The sequence below is a fragment of the Orbicella faveolata genome, unplaced genomic scaffold (genome assembly GCF_042242905.1).
Source record: "Orbicella faveolata isolate gen_17 unplaced genomic scaffold, um_ofav_v1 contig_34, whole genome shotgun sequence".
Taxonomy (NCBI): Eukaryota; Metazoa; Cnidaria; class Anthozoa; order Scleractinia; family Merulinidae; genus Orbicella; species Orbicella faveolata.
The window spans coordinates 33,903,728-33,922,197 of record NW_028301563.1 but is presented as its reverse complement, the minus strand read 5'-3'; the positions used below and the strand labels follow the sequence as shown (position 1 = coordinate 33,922,197).

The 18,470-nt window shown below is 40.0% G+C and overlaps 2 protein-coding genes across 2 annotated transcripts; one reads left to right on the top strand and one right to left on the bottom strand.

The window, feature by feature from the left end:
* Positions 1–369: 369 nt before the first annotated feature.
* LOC110049170 (anthrax toxin receptor 2-like) lies at positions 370–17,845 on the bottom strand. The gene is made up of 19 exons (XM_089270508.1): positions 17,472–17,845; positions 16,281–16,358; positions 15,816–15,887; positions 15,405–15,486; positions 14,865–14,892; positions 14,234–14,310; positions 13,546–13,614; positions 12,872–12,955; positions 12,217–12,277; positions 10,735–10,839; positions 10,298–10,367; positions 9,431–9,587; positions 7,798–7,902; positions 6,505–6,603; positions 5,878–5,958; positions 5,372–5,428; positions 4,445–4,534; positions 3,579–3,659; positions 370–1,523 (listed from the first exon to the last, which is right to left on the bottom strand). Exons 1-19 carry the CDS (start codon positions 17,597–17,599, stop codon positions 1,494–1,496), a joined length of 1,554 nt encoding a protein of 517 aa, XP_089126634.1. The 5' UTR covers positions 17,600–17,845; the 3' UTR covers positions 370–1,493.
* On the top strand, positions 1,864–3,099 carry LOC110049143 (uncharacterized). The gene has a single exon (XM_020754923.2). The coding sequence runs from the start codon at positions 1,864–1,866 to the stop codon at positions 3,097–3,099; it is 1,236 nt and encodes a 411-aa protein (XP_020610582.2).
* Positions 17,846–18,470: the final 625 nt, after the last annotated feature.

Genomic DNA, 18,470 nt, shown 5'->3' with positions numbered 1-18,470 from the left:
TTTCCACAGTTGGTTACCCTGTGCATTTCCTTATGCATTCGCTAAGAACATTCCCCGCTTCCTTCCTAAGTATACCCCCTTGGGTTTCCCTTGTCCCCCCTTGCTTTCCCTGCACAATTCTTCGTGCATCCCCTCGTGAGAATCTTACGTGTTATCCGTGCGTTCCCTTATCATGATCAGTTCCCATATCTTCCCCATGCATTTCTTTGAGTGTTCCGTGGGGGTTCCCTTGTTAGTTCCCTGCGTGTTAGAGGTACGTTCCCTTACGGAGTACGTCCTCCACGCCTTCCCGGTGCATTTTTTGTGCGTTTCCCCCCTGAGTTTCGTGTATGGTATCAGTTTCCTTACGGCGTGTCAGAAACAGATACATTTTTCACAACAAACTTTTTACTGTATATAAATTTACAAGCAATATCAAAGCATAAGGTATTTTAATTTCTATTTCATGTTTAGAACGTAAGTTCGATTAAACATGCACGTGTAATTTTAACGAGTAAAAATAGACCAGGAGCTAAAACTGTAAAAACTAAGATAAATAGAGCACGCTTAGTTTGTGTCCCACTCGGTTTTAAAAATGTTTGTAGTTAAGGTGATTCCTCGGAAATAAAAGTTGCCGAACAATTTTTTGGAAACATTCCCTGAATGTTCCGTACCAAGCACTGTTTCGAAAAACACAATAAAATGGATAGGCCACCATGCTCGCTAAAGAGGTATGAAGGGCCAATCCTAACCCATTTATGCCTAACCACGCGCGTTATTTTATCAGTTCACGTTACCTTTTGCGGTCGCTGGAGGCCTTAATTCGCATCCTCGTGTAGCGGTTTTGTGCATTCTTTTAGCTATAACTTTTTTCTTTCCAACGATGTTTTTCTTAATTTTTTAACTCAAAGAGGATAATTTGTACCCCAAAATTATGCAGTAAAAAATATAAATCACCATTCTCGTTTAAGAGAAAGCGAGCATTTATTTCGCTGTCGAGCTTAGCTTGAAGGAAATCTGTTACGTTGAGTACGTGCACGCGCTCATGTGCGCGCGCTAATGACGCGAAAATCGTGCGCAGTATAGGGATGCACAATGCAATACTGAGGAATCGCCTTAAAATGGCTACCTCTATTTGGCTTCCTGAATCAACTAAGACTTGAAAAATTTTCTACTCACATAGTTCAAATACATTGCGACTGGAATAAAATAGAAACACTTATCTTAAAATAAAAATGCTGCGTCTGAACTACATGTAAAGCACAATTGTTTTTCTTACTATAGCAGCTGATGTTGACCAAATGTCTACTTCAGAAAAAATTCTGTAAGCGCTCTTTCTAAACCTTTACGCTTTTGATTCCACTTTATCTACAACTGTTATAGACAGTCACTACAAATTGTTGTACTTTTAAACAGTTTTAACTGCTAAACGTCAAAAGCGCGCACTGACTGACAATACGTATTTTTCAATCTCTACGTGTTACTATGACGGCCGTCAGCTTTTATCCACATTATCACACTGCTGGGTCGGACGAATACAGCCACTGGGAAAAAAAATCCAAATCATATTCATGAGTTCCCGCTAATGGAACAGTATAATGACAATAGTTAAAGGCAGCTGAGGGGAGGAGAGGGGAGGGGAGGGGTGTGGATGGAAAAGGGGAGGAGAGAGAAGGAGACAGGCGGTGGCCATGTTAGATTGCGGATCAAACAGTATGTGTTAAAGCACTCGGGTTCTCCAAATCAATTTTACTGATTATGACGATACACCAATTAAGAAATTCACGCAATTTCAAAGTTATGACGTAACAAAGATTGGAGCGCGCTCGAATCGGCAAAAATGACACGAAAAGAATTTTGCAGCACTTAGCGCCATTGTGAGAAATGCATATTCAAGATTTCCCCGATACGACATTGCTTGTGATATTCAGCTTTCTCGGTGTGACAGATTTATGTCGAGTAGCACAAGCGTGCAGGAGTTGGAGGCTCATTGCATACGACAGCTCTCTGTGGAAATCCGTGAACCTGAAACGCTTTCACAAGCTCAACGAGATCTGTTTGATCAGACTCATTCGATGTCGCATGGCACCCTTGTTGTACAAGATTAATCTTGGCCGGTTCACACTGTCTCCAAGGGTTTTTCAAGTTCTAATCAAGTACTGTAAACAACTGAAGGTTCTGTGCCTGGGATCCGTAACTTTTGTTGAAGACTTTCTGGTAAATGCGGAATCATTTCCGAGGCATCTCACAAAGTTGGATATTCGCCACAGTTCTGGTCACCCGAGCGCCTTCACGGCTATTAGTCATTGTCTACAAAGTTTACAGTGTTTCGGCCTTAGTAATTCATTTTTCGAAATTCTCAAAACAGAAGTCGACAAACGTCATTTGTTTTCCTCGTTGCAGGCTGTGAGAATACTCGAGTTCAGTTATTGTACTTCGCTCACAGATCAAATGCTCCGATATCTCGCGGACAATTGCACGAATCTTCGATCGATCTGTCTCAGAAGATGCAACAACATCCGGGGACTGAGTCTCCCTCTGTTAGTCGATAGCTGTTCGTCACTGACTTCGCTAGTGCTCGATGGAACGAGTGTTTCCGACGACGCTGTTATACCGGTTCGCTGGGAGAGGTCGGTGATTACCGAAGTCGATCTCTCGTGGTGTCGACATCTGACTCAAGCTGGTCTCAAGTCCATGTTGCCTCGTTGCCGTTTTCTTCGATATCTGCGTCTGTGCTGTTGCGGATATGGTCACGCAATCACAGACCAGGTTCTTGACGCCATGCTTGAAAGTCACGCAATGCTTCGAAGTCACTGCAATTCGCTTCAAGTCCTGGATCTGAGTTACAGCAGTGAAGTCACGAACAGTGCACTTGCGCAGTTTGTAGTGAGCTCTCCTTCGCTGCTCTATCTCAGAGTTTACCACTGTCAGAAGCTGACTTCCGCATTTGTGAATCTAATTCCCAGTGACTCGCAAGTATTCGTGGTCGCTAACTTTGCGTTGCAGCGAGGAGGTTTGGTAACAAGCGCTACCTTAGAGGAGCCTTGGACACTAATGTCCGAAACGCCGGTGAACTACTCAAGAACAGCAAGCCTGGATCAGAGTCTACGACAGGACTAAACAACTACCTTGGAAAAAAGCCCTGGGGAAATGTCCTACTTCGCTATGAAAGCAAACCGGAGGGGGAAAGTCAAGAGATGGGAATTTGGGGAGGAAGTTGAGGATAGTTAAAGTAGATTTTAATTATTGTATCTAATTAGAAACCGTCGTGGTGGAGCCTGAAAATTGCGTTAAAACTTAGATTTCCAAGATATCCAAGTATTTAAGTATGAACGTGGTGCGATTGTAACGCTTTTACAAAGAGACGCAAGAGCTCATTGGTCAATGAGAAAATGAGCGGGGAAAGTCGTTCGCGGCATTTCGAGGTTTGCATTTCATTGGTTAATGGGATTGAGGATCATGTCTTATTGGTCAGTGGCTTTTCTTCTAATTTTTGAATCAATAGCAATGGCAACTTAAAAAACTAATCATTGTAATATCATTGCAACAACATCGAGAATCACTACTCCAGGAAATATTGTAAAACAAAGATAACTTACATGCCCACCACGCTGTGGTCTGTGTGAGGCGACTCGACGATAACCATCCGATACAGCACCAACACCAGCCATGACTTTTATCTAAAAACACACAGAGAAAAAAACGAACCACAATAATTAAAGAAAAGTCCGTGCTTTACACGACCTTGGCTTACGTCAACCTCACGAGCTTTTAGCCAACAAATTTGTGAACCCATCAAATCGTTGCGTAGAATCGGATGACGCGATTCAGTGACAGCGATATTTTTGAGGAAGAAGAAAACAATTCACTCTTTTGTTTAGTTCTTCACTCTTTCCGGCGTTACCGTCCTTTAAAGGCGGAGAAAATTGTCTTTTTGATTCACCGTTGTTGAGCATGCAAATTTTATTTCACTAAGTAGGGATCTTAGGCCGAGCTTTGTTTCTCGGCCTGTTTTGATCTACATCTTTCATCAGGGAGATTAAGAAAACCACGACGGCAACGGCAACGGGAACATCGCTAAAGAAAAGATTTAATGGGTAGGACAATTCCTGTGTACGTGCGTTATAATTCTTGGAATATTTCTTTGCCGTCCTCTGCAAAACAACAACGTGAAATGACCAAATTCTGCGATGTCTGGAGAACGTGAACCACGACGGCTAATTTGTCAAATTTCTATTTCAAATTTTAGTTTTGTGATAGTTTTGACAGTGATAAACAAAGTAAATGACGTTGGAATACCGCGAGATTCGTAGGTACAATATAAAATCATTATTTAATCGACGTTGTCCTCGGCGTCGCCGTCGTTGTTCCTTTAACTCCCTACTGTTAACGAAACGTGCTAACGAAACGTGCTAACGAAACGTGCTAACGAAACGTGCTAACGAAAGTTAGAGTTTTGAGCTACCTTTGCTGCCGTCCAGCAACCTGGAGTTGAAGATCTTCTTGTTGCAGTAGTGGTGGTTTTTGCTTCGTCAGGATCTTTTTCGATTAATGGCTTAAGAAGCAAATATGTCACAAAGTCAGATTAACACAAGTGGTCGCTATGGCAACAGGAAACCTTATCCCTATTCGGGGTGAACCATGGAAAGCAGGGAGGAGTGGGGGTCGGGAAAATTTTTCGAGAAATAATTTTACCAGCATCAGGTCTTGTAAGGATCTTATCATTTACTTCATATTCGTCGTTTTGCGTGGCTCGCTATGTACGATACGTTAATCACTTTTCTGTGCAGGAATTTATTTGTTTTGGTAGTTGCCCAGCTCCCTGACCAAAAATGTATTATAATTATAGAGAGAATCACCCCTAATAGGGTGAGTGGGTATTTTTAACATCTAAGAGGGGAGGGGAGCTGATAGATGGATATTTATTACAGAGGTGAGTGTTTTGGGGATGAATTAATGTTCACTGGACGCTAGCAAATTGTCTTTAATTTTAAACAAAGCAGCAAGTCGAAAATGCAATGGTGAATAATCACTGAACACAAATAGATCCTATTTAAAAATAGCTGCCAATTCAAAATTCTTTTGTGTACATTTAAATTAACCCAACTAACCTCGTTTGAGAACAAAAATTCTTTTGAGTTATCAACTCAAAAACGAGGTTAGTTCGGCTAATTTTAATACTTACAAGAGAATTTTTAATTGGCAGCCATTTATGAATAGGGTGTCTGGTAAAAATTGCTGTTGAATTTTTGCAATTTTCTCAAGAAATCATAAAAAAAATAAGGTAAAAGATCTACTCCACTTCGCAACACAAACAGCCCGCTAGGAATGGGTTCTTCCGGCGAAAAGTAAAAAGGAACATAAAGCATCTAAACAGATTTCGCTACCCTACCTCAGCCTTAGCGAGTCTCGCCCCAGCCTCCGTCGACCCCTTGTCTCCCCAGTCCACCTGCAAAGTCAAACATTGCTGATCAATGTTGAATATAGACAGTCCTTCAACTGGCTACAGGAGAAACTATGTTTAGACGTACTGTCAGTTATACACTACTGTCTGAATTCTTTGTTTCTTTGCTGGCCTGATAGATGCCAAGTCATGACAAGCCTATTCCACATACACCCCCTCCCCCCCCCCCCCCCAAAAAAAGAAAACAAACAAACAAACAAACAAAAATACCTCCTAATATTGCTGGGTAGAGGGGATACTGAGATTTGTTGCCTCAAGAACACAACATAAGGCTCCCGTCGAACCATCAGCTGAGGCCAACACGCCTCCCAACACTCACCCTGACGGGAGACCTATACTAACCTTGACGGGAGCACAACATTCACCCTGACGGGAGCCCAATACTGACCCTGACGGGAGACCAAAACTAACCCTGGAGGGAGCCCAACACTCACCCTGACGGGAACAATTCCTCCAGCAGTTCCACCACCGTAAAATGACGCGTTAACAGTCGGCCATTTTGTTCTGCCTGATGCCTAAATGAGGACAAATAAAATTGTCTTGGAACGAAACAAACCAACAATTGAGGAGACCATGATACACAGAGAAACCTTTGTCAATACAGTTTCATACTGGAAGTTGTATGAACAGTTGAGAACAAGTGAACTCTAAAATGTCGTTCGTCCACATATAAACATAAATTTTACAAGCGTTCACGTGCCTAACATATAAAACTCCCTTGAAGTTGACTACCGAGTCTACGTGGACAATGCTTATAAAGCGACATGACTGACGAGTGTCAGTGAAGTAGACGAGTAGCCCCTGTTTCGCTTAGTCCGTTGAGCGAGACCGTAATTAAACCGCGAGGATTTCCTGCTCCCAGGATTTCGCGCAAACATCTTTTTTTATCTGGCACGGCGGACTAAGCGAAACAGGGACTACTCGTAGTCTATCAGCGGGGGTATTCAATCGAGAGATCAATAAGGTAATGCATTTCACGCGGAGCGTGACTATTCTGCGTGACTCCAACTAAAAGTAACACAATCTTAAATCTTCTTCTAAAACGCTGCAAAACAACTAACCGTTTTCTCTACAGGTGGGGCTGGTGGGGGTGGACGGGGTGGGGGAACTTTCGTCTCAGTCGGTTCTGACGCGACCGCTGGCTGGTAATCACGAGGAGGCTGAAAAATGTTAAACATAAAATGATCTGTAAGAATGTAAAAGAGGGGAAAGTCGGGGGGTGACCGCACATTGGAAATACAGGTACGCCCGGGCGCATTTTGGCATATTTTAAAGCTTTCTGAAAAAAGTTCTGGCCCAGGTTGTTCAAAGTGTGTATAACGCTATGCAGCAGACTGATCACTGTCCACTGGATAAGTGATAACAAGTCAATGGCCGTGTCATCTTTTAACCTTTAGTGAATTACATGTAATAATAACCAAGAGGGTATGGTTTTGCACCCTTTGAACAACCGCTGACTGGCAGGCTCACAACAGCAGGCTCACATTAACACGCGCAGATTCAAAGACATGAACCAAAGCACGTCAATGTTTCATTAAAAGAATTATGACTACTCTGTCTTGAACATAAAATCGCCAAATTTTTGGACAAAACCCTGAAAAAATAATGTTAGGAGTAAGGTAGCATGCGAACCCAGACGTATTTCCGGCTGTCGCTTCTCTCCGCCGAAAATAACATCTGCGAACCCGAGCCAGGAAACGATTTCTGTGACGTAATGACTTTTGTTTCTCCTTGGTCAATCAGATTCCATGATAGAATGAAACTCGAGTGCTCCTCGCAGCGAAAAGCTCGTGCAGTCGTTCTGGGGCTACTTGAGTTAAACTGTGACTGGCTTAAAATCCCTACGTCACAGAAATCGTTTCCTGGCTCGGGTTCGCAGACGTTATTTTCGGCGGAAACAAGCGACAGCCGGAAATACGTCTGCTTTCGCAGGCTAGGAGTAAGACCAACAGGACTCGTTTTCAGCTTTCACACTGAAATTTTTACCGGACGAAAGTCCGTAATAGTCATTTTTAATAAAGTTCACTCAAATAACGATTCGTTTGTTGAAAACAGAACGAAAAGTTTAATACTACGATTATCAGTTGAGTAAGGCACGACGGAACTTTGGTGACGAAGTTTCGGCCTTAAAATTACCGTGTTGTAACGGACAACTTATCTCGTTTTCGTTGGTAACAATATCAACAGCCTACAGTTTCGCGCGCTTTGCCACCAATGACGTCAAAGGCCGGCAAGTTGCCACTGGAAACGGAGCCAGTTGCTCGTGACAACAACACGATTTTCACGTTAAAACCTGGTCACTAAACTTTCGTCTTATTCACCTGCTAATCGTGGTATCAACCACAGGCACTTACCCTTTTTGAGATTCGAGGCCAGAACCACCACACGGCAAGTAAAATAAGAAACGCGAATAGAAACAGCAACGCCACAGCTAAACCTACTCGACTCCTCTTTCCACTCTGTTAAAATATCAAAACAAACATGTTCGGTTATATGCGCACACGATCAATCTGTCTGTGACATCACAAAAGTACTAGGGAAAATATTGTGGTTAATTAAATAGAGCGCTTAGGTGTTTTAGAATGGGTTCGAAATTAATTGGGTTTTCTTTTTTAAAGAGAACGAGCAAGTCGCTAAGCTACCGTTTTAACCAGCAGTAAAATGAGTCTAAATTCCATTACTTTCCCATTTTGTGCAGAGCCACAATGTGAAATGGCCAAGTTAGGACGTTTTATAGAAAACGTGAACTAATTCAAGTCGATCAATCTATTGTTTTCATTTTGACTGGAACATTGTTTTTAAAAACTCAGTTTCCACTTACGTATCAATAAATTGCAATAAATTTTGTGCATGTATTAGTTTTCCGGCAACGTAAATCCACAAAAATGCCAAATTTATTCATTGCCCGATCCGGCACCTTCAGTGTGCCTTGCGATAGCTTTTTCCAGGAGTTCGGGCAGCAAGGAAAACGACGAAAGAATAGGAAAAAAATAAAACAAATATAATTAAAGAATTGGTTCATGCTAGCGCTTAGCGTGCGTATATCGAGTTATGGATGCACGCGGGAAGTTTGGAGAGCACGAAAGAAGCGTAAGAGTTGCTCGAGGCGATGGCCGAGAGCAACTCTAGCTTCTTGAGTGCTCTCCAAACTTACCGAGTGCATCCATATCTCGATGTACGCACAGCTAACAGCATGAACCCATTCTTTTATAACATAGCGACAACAACTTGGGCGCTAAAACATGCTTTATTTATGATTGACTACAAAGTTCTCACAATGCACGGTGAAGGAAAACAAAGTTCATTAGGATCCTATCACGCTAAAATAAGTTGAGCAAAGGTTGAACAGAAACGCTTAACCTAGTTTCTAGAATTGTCAACGAAAAATTCGCTTCTTCGAATTAATAATAATGAAGATGTAGGCAAACAAAGTCAAAAATACTCAATGAAAATGTAGACAAACAAAGTCAAAATACTCAGGTTCAAGTAAACATGTTAGCTTGCCGAAAAGCCGAAAAGTCAAAGGCTCGAAGTAGAGTTTGGATTGTTCAGAATAATCTTCACTTTGCCCAAACTTAAACAAAAGGAACTTTCACTAAACTCGACGGAAATTTTGCAGCTAAATTGAAACTACACACGTCATGTTATATACGCACGGCCGTGAGCACATATATCTTATTAGATGTTCTGGTGTGTAGTATCGATGTATATTTTTACGAGTTGTGCCGTATTTTGACGTGCCCGTCTGGGGTGTATAAGTAGTGTATAAGTATTGTCATTCAAAGTCAGGCGCTATTTATGCAAAGGGTCCATACGAAAAGGCAATCCGCGGTTACAAATTTAGCCGGAGCACCCTTAAGAAACCTCCACAATAAGTTACTTCCCAGGAGGAACCATTAAATCATTTTTCTTTACAATATAAGCACTTTACCAAGCAGACGGGCCATGAATATATATAGATCATCAACCTAGGGCAAGTTTCCTCACCTCTGGTTTGGTTTCGCCTCCACTTCCTGTTCCGTTATCCTTTTCTGTGTCTGGTTTTGTGCCGTTTTCCACTTTTGTGCAGTTTTTGGCTGTGATATTGACATTGCTGGAGACAAACGTCTGTCCACTGTTCAATGAAACTAGCAACATAAGAACACTGAAAAACAAAGAAAGTGAGATTTAATTAACATTTATGCCGTGAAATCGCGCAGAATATCGCTTCATACTCCATCGTGACGAAATTACGAAGTTAAAAATGGTTGCCACACACATCACTTTTCAAAATTCCGTGACTTTCCCCTGTTTGAAATAAAATTTCCCTGACCAAATAAATACAAAATCTCAAATCTAGTAGTAGTTACTAGCCTCAGTGTACAGCCGCCCTTTCCACTCGTTCATTAATAAGACGGATAAGTTTTCAACAAATTTTCCTTCTCCATTAAGGAAAAATATCGTTGAGATCACAGTGACCCCAAATGTTTCTTCTAGCCTTCAATGGCATTACGTCAGCTATGTTAAATTATTTCAATTTTTCCTGACTTTTCTTCAAAATGTCAATTTTCCCTGACTCAAAACAAAATTCCCTGACTTTACCCTGACCATAAAGAATTTTTTCCCTGATCATTTCCTGACCCGTGACAATCCTGGCGACAAGATACAGTATTCTGCAAGGTTTTATTTGATTTTTGCAACAAATTGTCAGCGAAACACATTTTTACAGAAAGGGAAACTGCAATCTGCGCGCCACTGTGAAAGATTTCACACAAGCCTTCTTAAACGCTCCTCTAAAAAAGGCAAACTACGTATATCATAGGATATCTGTCAAACTAAACTTTGACATCTTTTTGTTGGTTTTGTGTTATTTACCTTTCAGTGTTGTTCAAGACAGGCACAGGACAAACAAGTCGGTTTTCTTCAACTAAACTGGCTTTTGTTACTGTTTGTGGAAAGAAAGAAAATCAGAACATTTAATTTGAGAGCAAATACTGAACGAGCACAACTTGAACAAAAAGAATCACCTTTTTTTTTTCAATTTGATTGTAAATGCAATTCACAGCAATTTCAACCCTGAAATTCAAAGGTTATTCATAGTTTCTCTGTTTTTATAGCCATATACAATATATATCTCATAAACCCAGTTGGTAGGTTTGTATAGAAAAAAATCCGCATCTGTAGTCATGACCGTTTCGGAGTGACTAGTGGTTGTCGAAAAGCTGAATTGTGCAAATTTCCTGGTGTTGAATTGAAGGAGTTGGATTGTACCAGACTTTCTGTTGTCATTATTGTTTTACATTACAGCATACCTTGACGATACGTGTTATTAAACTTGAAGCCACACCGAACAGAATGCGACTCAGCGGAATTGAACTTCTCAAACCCACGCCCGTACATCGTGACCGTGTTGCTTTCTGCAGAATTAACACAAAGAACTATTAGTACGGTGGAACCTCTACTGGTGGACACCTCATGTAAGTGGACACTTACTAATGGTCCCAGCAACATACAAACTAGCCTGCAGAGCAGGCGAGATTTTTTCGAGCGAGCGCTCACATCGTAAAAAGTTTAGCCGCCATCTTGAATTTTTCATGCAGTGGAAGACTGGAATGAGAAAGAAAGTTTTACCAAGGGGGTGAATGATAGGCAAGAGGAAGGATAGGGGAGGGGGTGGGGCGAAGAAAATTCCCCACCGTCTAACATGGCGGTCGCAAGGTTGTAACGCTAACTCGCCCCAATAAGACGTCTGCACTGCAGGCTACATACAAACACTGCCTTTTTAACTACCCATAAGCAGACACCCCTCTTAAGTGGACACTTAGTAATGGTCCCAGCCACATACAAACAATGCATTCTTAACCTCCCATAAGCGGAGAGCTCTCTTAAGTGGACACTTAGTAATGGTCCCAAAAAGTGGACACCTCCCACACATGGACACTTTTTCTGGTCGACTGTTTTATTATGAAACTTCCCGACTGAAAAATGAAACATGACTACTTTTATTAGTATTAACAGTGCAATGTTAGGTGTTGTCACCCAATACAATTGTAATTATTTGTAATAATAGTTTATTAAAATTATATTTGAACCAAAAATAAAAGCAGGCATGGATTTTGTTTTATGTTCTGTTTAACAAACTACATGGGTTTTATGTTGAGGACAGTATTGAAGAAGAACAACTAGTACATGCAAGAGCAGTGTTGTGATTGCTTTTCTTCTCGCTGTTGGACATCTTTTCAAGACTTTCAACTCATGTTTTCAGATCATTTTTTATATATGATATGCCTAATGCATACTGTATAGTATTAGTCTGACTTACTAGCACCTCCTGCCAAATAATTTGACAGTGAACCAATCATATACTGTTTCAGTTATATATAAAACACGAGAGACAGTGTTTCATCGGAGTACCCAAACACCGAGAAGAGAGTTGAAAATACATGTACGACGTGCAGTGGAGTATTTTTGATGGAATTCGAGGTGTTTGGATAACCAATGAAACACTATCTCGAGTGTTTGATATATCTTCTCAATCAAAACAAAAACTACACGTAAGGAATAAATGGAGAAGTAAATTCATCAAAATCTATGCTAATTAAATCACGGTTGTGATTTCCTCTGTTTTAACTTGATGAATTATTAATGAGTTTGAGAACTGCCTAGAATAACCCAAATACTAAACTTATGACTACACTATGTGATGTTCAATTGTTCTGGCCCCACCACACCGTACGATTTCTTCCGTTTTAAACTTTCGTCTAGGCTAATAGGAAATAACACCACCTACTTACCACCTAAGCAGGCTTGCTGGGGATTGACCGATGTGATTTCAACACAGGTCCTGTTTGCAACCTGTGGTCAAAAGTACACAATTTTTTAAGGGTTTAGAGTAAGAAAAAAAAAATATACAAATAAACTTTTCGTTTAGCATGTACCCCTGTGAGCATTTTCTAGTGTCCTCTTTAAAGAAGTTGCTCTCACCGCTTTCTAATAGCTGCAAGTATTTATATGATGCCATTAGATGTAAAATAGAGCCAATAAGAATACAGGAAAGCCGTTGTATGATCAACCGTGTTACATCCAACCTTTCCATCATGCGCTGCGCATATGTCGCATTGATTGTGCTGGCCACTGTGTTTTCTATGGCATGGTATAAAATAGTTATGCAATGTTCTCTCGTGGTACACCGTGGAATATCCCAATATTGCCACTTGTATTTTCTTGGCATACACACTTGCCTAAAAGGCTTGTGTGTATGCCGAGAAAACACAAGTGACCCGTGGATATTTCATGGTATGCCACTCAAAATTGTTGCATAACTAGTATAAATGCAATACAATCAAAATGGTGTTCGCATTTTTGAGAAGTAAAAAGTAAATACAGGAACTTACTACTAACAGTACTATACAATATTACATCGAATATTAAAAAATATATTTTACTTACAGCACTTGTTAGATTCAGCAAAGTTAAATAGCTTGGTTCTGTCATCACAAAATCCTGTGGCGGCTTGCTGGCCAAGATATTCAGCTGCAACAATAGAGACAAAGACACTTTTCAATTTCACATGAACCTCTGTATGGCTTTCGGCATGAGCCAAACAAATATTTCAAATAAACATGTCAAAGGATACCAACTGAACTATAAGAGGCATTGACTGGCTGGCTGAATGAAAAGCATGGCAGAGAGGTTGAACTCAAGACTACTAAGAAAAAACTTTTCCACTTGCCAGGCAAGCTACATGTAATTAAGTAGAATGTTATTAGCCCTTTTCTCTAACCTGAAGGAATTTTCTCACTATGAATTTAAACTTACGATCATGTGACCTCTTTAGTTACGAACACTGTCTTTCTGCAATTTGAATTTCTCAAATGTTTCCCTAAAGACTCTTTATTTGCCCAATTTTGGCAAGTGAATGATAGAATCCACCAGACATGGGCTATCAAAAATGACTTCCTTTGCAATTGGTCTAAAGAACAGTGTAGGCACAAAAAAAAAAGACTTGAACAGGTATAGGTTAAAATAGTCAGCCTGGTTCTGAACAAGACAAGTGCTCAATGCAAGAGCTCAACACAGTATATTTTTTTCAAATAGATGACATATTTGCTCTAAAGATGTACCTGTTGTATATCATACAATGCAATTCCAATAGCATATACTATTGTTCCCGCTTTCTTTGCTCTCTTGGACTAAAATGAAATAAAGATGTAAGTTGTGGATTAACACACTGTATGTTCAAGTCAATCTCTAAAGGGTTCATGTACATGTAACCATAGGTAAAGTCTGCATATGAGCCAAGTGGCCCATTAGATCAGCTCTTATCTCTGGTTTCTGTAGCATGAAACAACCAGGTGTATTTCTACTCCCCTCTGGATGGGATGCTGGTGGAGAGAGGCACTGTGAGAGTAAATTGTCTAGCCCAAGAACACAACACAATGTCCCTGGCCATAGCTCCAATTCAGACCACTCTAACACTGAGGCCACTGTGCATCCTAAAAGGTACGGTAAATTAATTTGTGCTTGGAGAAGAGTGGCCAAACTGCTAGACATATTCCAACTCTCCCTGGACAGGATGCTAGTCCATCCCATATTAATCCCCACAAGCATTCTGTCACGTTGTGCCAACAATTTGCTGGTACCAATATTTATACACCTGAGTGTAAGGAAGCACTGCGAGATTAAATTGTTCCAGCCATTGCTCGAATGAACTACAATAGCTAAACTGCACTCTTGACTGTCCGTAAGGCATTACACTAATGGCTGCACATCCGAATCAACATTGTTATAATAATAATAGAAGTCACAAACCTGTTCATTTGATGCGCCTATGTCGTCAATTTTGCCGTCTGTCAGAATAATGAAGATACTAAATGCTGACTGACTTTCTATAATTGAACGCAATAATATATACACAATCAGGAAAGAATGATATACACACTGCAGCTGCTGATGAAGAAAGATCAAGGAAAAACCTGCATGGATTGCTGAACAAAAACTGGAAAACAATCAAGACCAACGATTCTTTGAACAGTTACCATACATAAGAGTCTCATCTCAATGAGATGTTAAAACGTTCCCATGTTGCAAAGATTTGTGTTTATTTACAGTAGCTCAGTATATTTAAGCTTTCATCAGTGTATGATGATGCATGCTCAAGGAATGAGAAAAGTTAACTAATTTACTTCTCCATTTCCAATGGCAACATTATATACATTACATAGCTGTGCATCAAGTTATGACCTACACAGGAAATTTGGAGTGCACTCAAGAAGCTAAAGTTGCTCACAGCTGTGCTAAGAGCAACTGTGTCACTTCTTTCATGCTAAGCTCTCCAAGATCCCTGTGTACATCATAACTCAATGATGGGTGCTAACAAATGAATGAATTGTTTATTTTGATATCATGGTTGTTTTATTTAGTTATGATTATTACAACTCACTGGCTTGATCTTTTACTTGATTATTTGCCTGGTCCAAAAACAAAAAACACACACAAAAAAACAAAAATGGAAAAAAATTCAAGAAACCAAAACAAGTCAAAACATGAGAAAATATTTGTGAAACTCTGACTGTTGACTGACTGTAATTCCATATGTCTGAAACTAATTAGTTCATAATTATGTACATGTGTAGAAGATTGTCATTCTAAGCTATCAATGATGACTAGGTAGGTAAGGGTAGGCGGGGCAGGTAGTACAGGGGCATATTCAATTTTTCAAGGCGGTTGGGTGACTGGTACCTTAAGGTTGAAGAATTAATGAGGCATGTCAAGGAGGCTCTCCCAAGTTTAAAACTGGGGCGTTAATTATTATCTTTTTTCGTTAATCTAAAATTTAAAGAATAAAACTGTATTTTGAACCAAAAACAGATTCTGTATTAAAACATGACATTCCCCACGCTAGTACTGTGTTACCAGAGACCATGACATGTAACAACTATTTATAGAGAGCTTACTTTAAATAGCTTACTGTATGTCATACCTGTATGATAGCATTACTCATATATGTGGCTCCTCCTGTCTGCACTTTTCTCAAATTGTTAAGTCCTTCTTTGATTTTAGCTCTTAAAAACAGCAAAAATAAGTACATGTATTAAACCTATTAAAATAAATACATAAATAAATAAATATAAATAGATTAATAAAAAGGTAAGCAAACAAGTAAATTGCAGATAAATAAAATAAATAAATCATATTAAAAATAGTAAGTCATTATCAAAATTAACAAAATAAAAAAGGGAAGGAAAATCGAAAGAAAGAAGTACAATATGAGAAGGACTTGCCTAGCTGGTGAGGGACTGTTTAAATCCAGATGTCAAACACAGATTAGAAAATGAAAACAAAAAACAAGCGAGTATACAAACACACCAAAAAACAACAAACAAACAGATACCTGTCACCTGTCAATTTCATAACAACCTTAGTGTCTGACGAAAATGTGATAAAGGAAAATCGAACTCCTTTCCTGAAATATAGAAAAAATTAATATTGAGCCTAGGTACCAGGCTAAGGGAAATGGTGACTTATTTCAAATCCCTGACATAGTAGATTTATTCTTTCCAAATGGAAACTTTTTGTGCACAATCATGACTGGGTAGTTGCATTGAGGTAGGAAATAACATCGCTTCAGTGATCTTGAGATGTTTAGTTTTTCTGTTTCAATTCCATGTTTTGTTTTTTTCAGCATAATTTTTTTACTCTTGCATTCCAGCATTTCTGGGTTAAATATTTTGGTCTTTTGTAATAATGTGGGGATCAGCATTGATTTGTTCTTAACACTAACAGAATGTCTACCTTAAAAGAATTACTTCTGTCAATTAACGATTTCTTAGTCCCACTTTCTTCCATCTTAACTTACCCGACAAAATTCTCTGCTGTCTTTTCCACAAAGTCAACTGTCTGACCTTTGAAATACTTGGGCAGAACACTTCCTGATCTGAACAGTACAAAAGAAATGGTAAATATAAAACTATTGTTGATGAGCATGATAATTTTCCCTCAGGACTGTGTGACTTTATATATTTGGTCATTGCAAGAATTTGAAGAGCCAGACAGATTTCTTTGATCTTTGTTCTTAATCATTCACTTGTTTCTCAGTTACAAAAAGAAACGAATATGGCTGATGGGAAGCTGAAGCCCCGGAGGCGGGTGGGGGGGAGGAATCCCATATAAAAAGCATGGGGGAGCTCGTCAGAAATTTTGAAAAGAACCCCTAAGAAGACAAGATACAGTTTTGCGGGCGTGACTTGAAATTTTTTTCACCTAGTGCTAAGAGGTACCAAATCTAAAACAGCCCATTATCTCCTATCATATTTTTTTGCAACTCAATTACCTAAAAAATTCTGCCAAAGCTCCTACTGTGGACCTTTTCAGGCTGAACACCCTTAGATGTACCAAAACTGCTTTTCTAACCCCTAAAATACACCAAGCACCCCTGTCCTTTTTATACACCTGAGCCCTTCCCTTACTCTTGGATGCATACCTGGGGGCTAATTATAATACGTAGGTTCCAGAAAATATCCATACCCACCCTGAGGAGGATTTTTGGACATTCCACGGGAGGGAGAGGGGGGGGGGGGGGGTATCTCAAAAGACAAAGTTTTTAAAGAAATGAAAGTATGGACCAAAACTGTAATTTCCAGAGGGCTGGCCGGGGGGGGGGGGGGGGGGGAGTCAAACCCAAAATCCCTGTGGGTGGGATATGGAAATTTTCTGGCTCAACAAGTTAATTTGCTTTTCTGTAAAATTATCAGGTTTTTGAAACAGAAAATCTATCCCTCTTTGAAGCATGTTTACTATACAGCCATTTATTCAAACACTTACAGCGTTTGTCACAATTAAATTGAAAGTGACTAGATTCATTCCTTCTGTGAAAAATGGAAATGTTGGGACCCACGAATAAACATACAACCGTAAAAAAAAATGATAACTGCCACATAAACAGGGTAATTTCTCAAAGTTTCTGCATGAATGAAGTTAATATAAGCTTAATTAGAAAACAAATCGAATCTAAACGTGTCAGAACTCAACTTCTGCACCACAGACTTACTTGTCAAGAATGAAGTAAACATCGAATCCTCCGAGGCATCTCTGCTGACTAAACACAAGCGTAGGGATGATCCATGGTTGGAGCAAAACAGCGAAGACGAAATAACGTCCGACAACAGCCATTTGCATCTAAAGAGATCTTTCCCGTCTGTTGGGTGCGCGCGTACAGTCCTTTTATCGAAGCTTGCGCTGTAGATGTTTGAATTCTATTTCATCCTTCCTGGAACTGCTTCCATTGGTTCTCAAAGAATTGTTACTACACTGCGTATCATGAAAATCTTGTTTATGTTGCTTAAAAGCACTTGAATTTAGAGCTTCCGGTAAATTTAAGGCTTGCTTCACGTCGCAAATTATGTATTTCCGATTGGCGCTTTGCCACCTGGCCGCGCTGAAGCGCGAGAAACTCTGGGCTTAGTTTGGGCGTGTCTTTCGTCTCTTCCCCTAAACCCAAGGATCGGAAGTAATGTTTAACCAAACTTTCCTGCTTGAAGCACCGCTGAAGCAGAGACAGAGTATCTAGACAGGCCCCGGCAGAGCGCTGAAAACTGTCTCCAGTCAAATTAATCCGGCAACAGCTATCCAACACCCGTTTAAAAAATAAATTCAGGACATTCAGACACATGGAACCCCGTTTAATAAACGGTCACCGACGGATCATGAAAATTTGGCCGGCCGTGTTAAAGAGGTGGCTGAATTTACGGGTCAAACCTCACGACTGGTCTAAATTGAGTAACGTCTTCACTGATATATCACAATTGCACCTCTAAACAACTGTGCGAAATGTAGATATAATTTTGCAAAAATTGAAACTTGAATCAGTGTATGAAATAATGACAATTAATGGAAAGATGAACATAACTGGTTCGAGTGGCCGTATAAACGGGGTAAAATTATAAAGGATTTTACAAGTTGGGATTTCAGAAAGTGGCCGTTGGCCGTATTAACAGGGTTTTCTTACAAGAAAATGTCTGGGCTTTTCGCCGGACCAAAAAAGTGGCCG

Coding starts and splice junctions, on each gene's coding strand:
- LOC110049170 (XM_089270508.1), bottom strand. CDS start 17,599: ATGCAAATGGCTGTTGTCGGACGTTATTTCGTCTTCGCTGTTTTGCTC. Junction 16,359..17,471: donor GTTTACTTCATTCTTGACAA/GTAAGTCTGTGG, acceptor TGTACTGTTCAG/ATCAGGAAGTGTTCTGCCCA. Junction 4,535..5,371: donor CGAGACTCGCTAAGGCTGAG/GTAGGGTAGCGA, acceptor TTGCTTCTTAAG/CCATTAATCGAAAAAGATCC.
- LOC110049143 (XM_020754923.2), top strand. CDS start 1,864: ATGCATATTCAAGATTTCCCCGATACGACATTGCTTGTGATATTCAGC.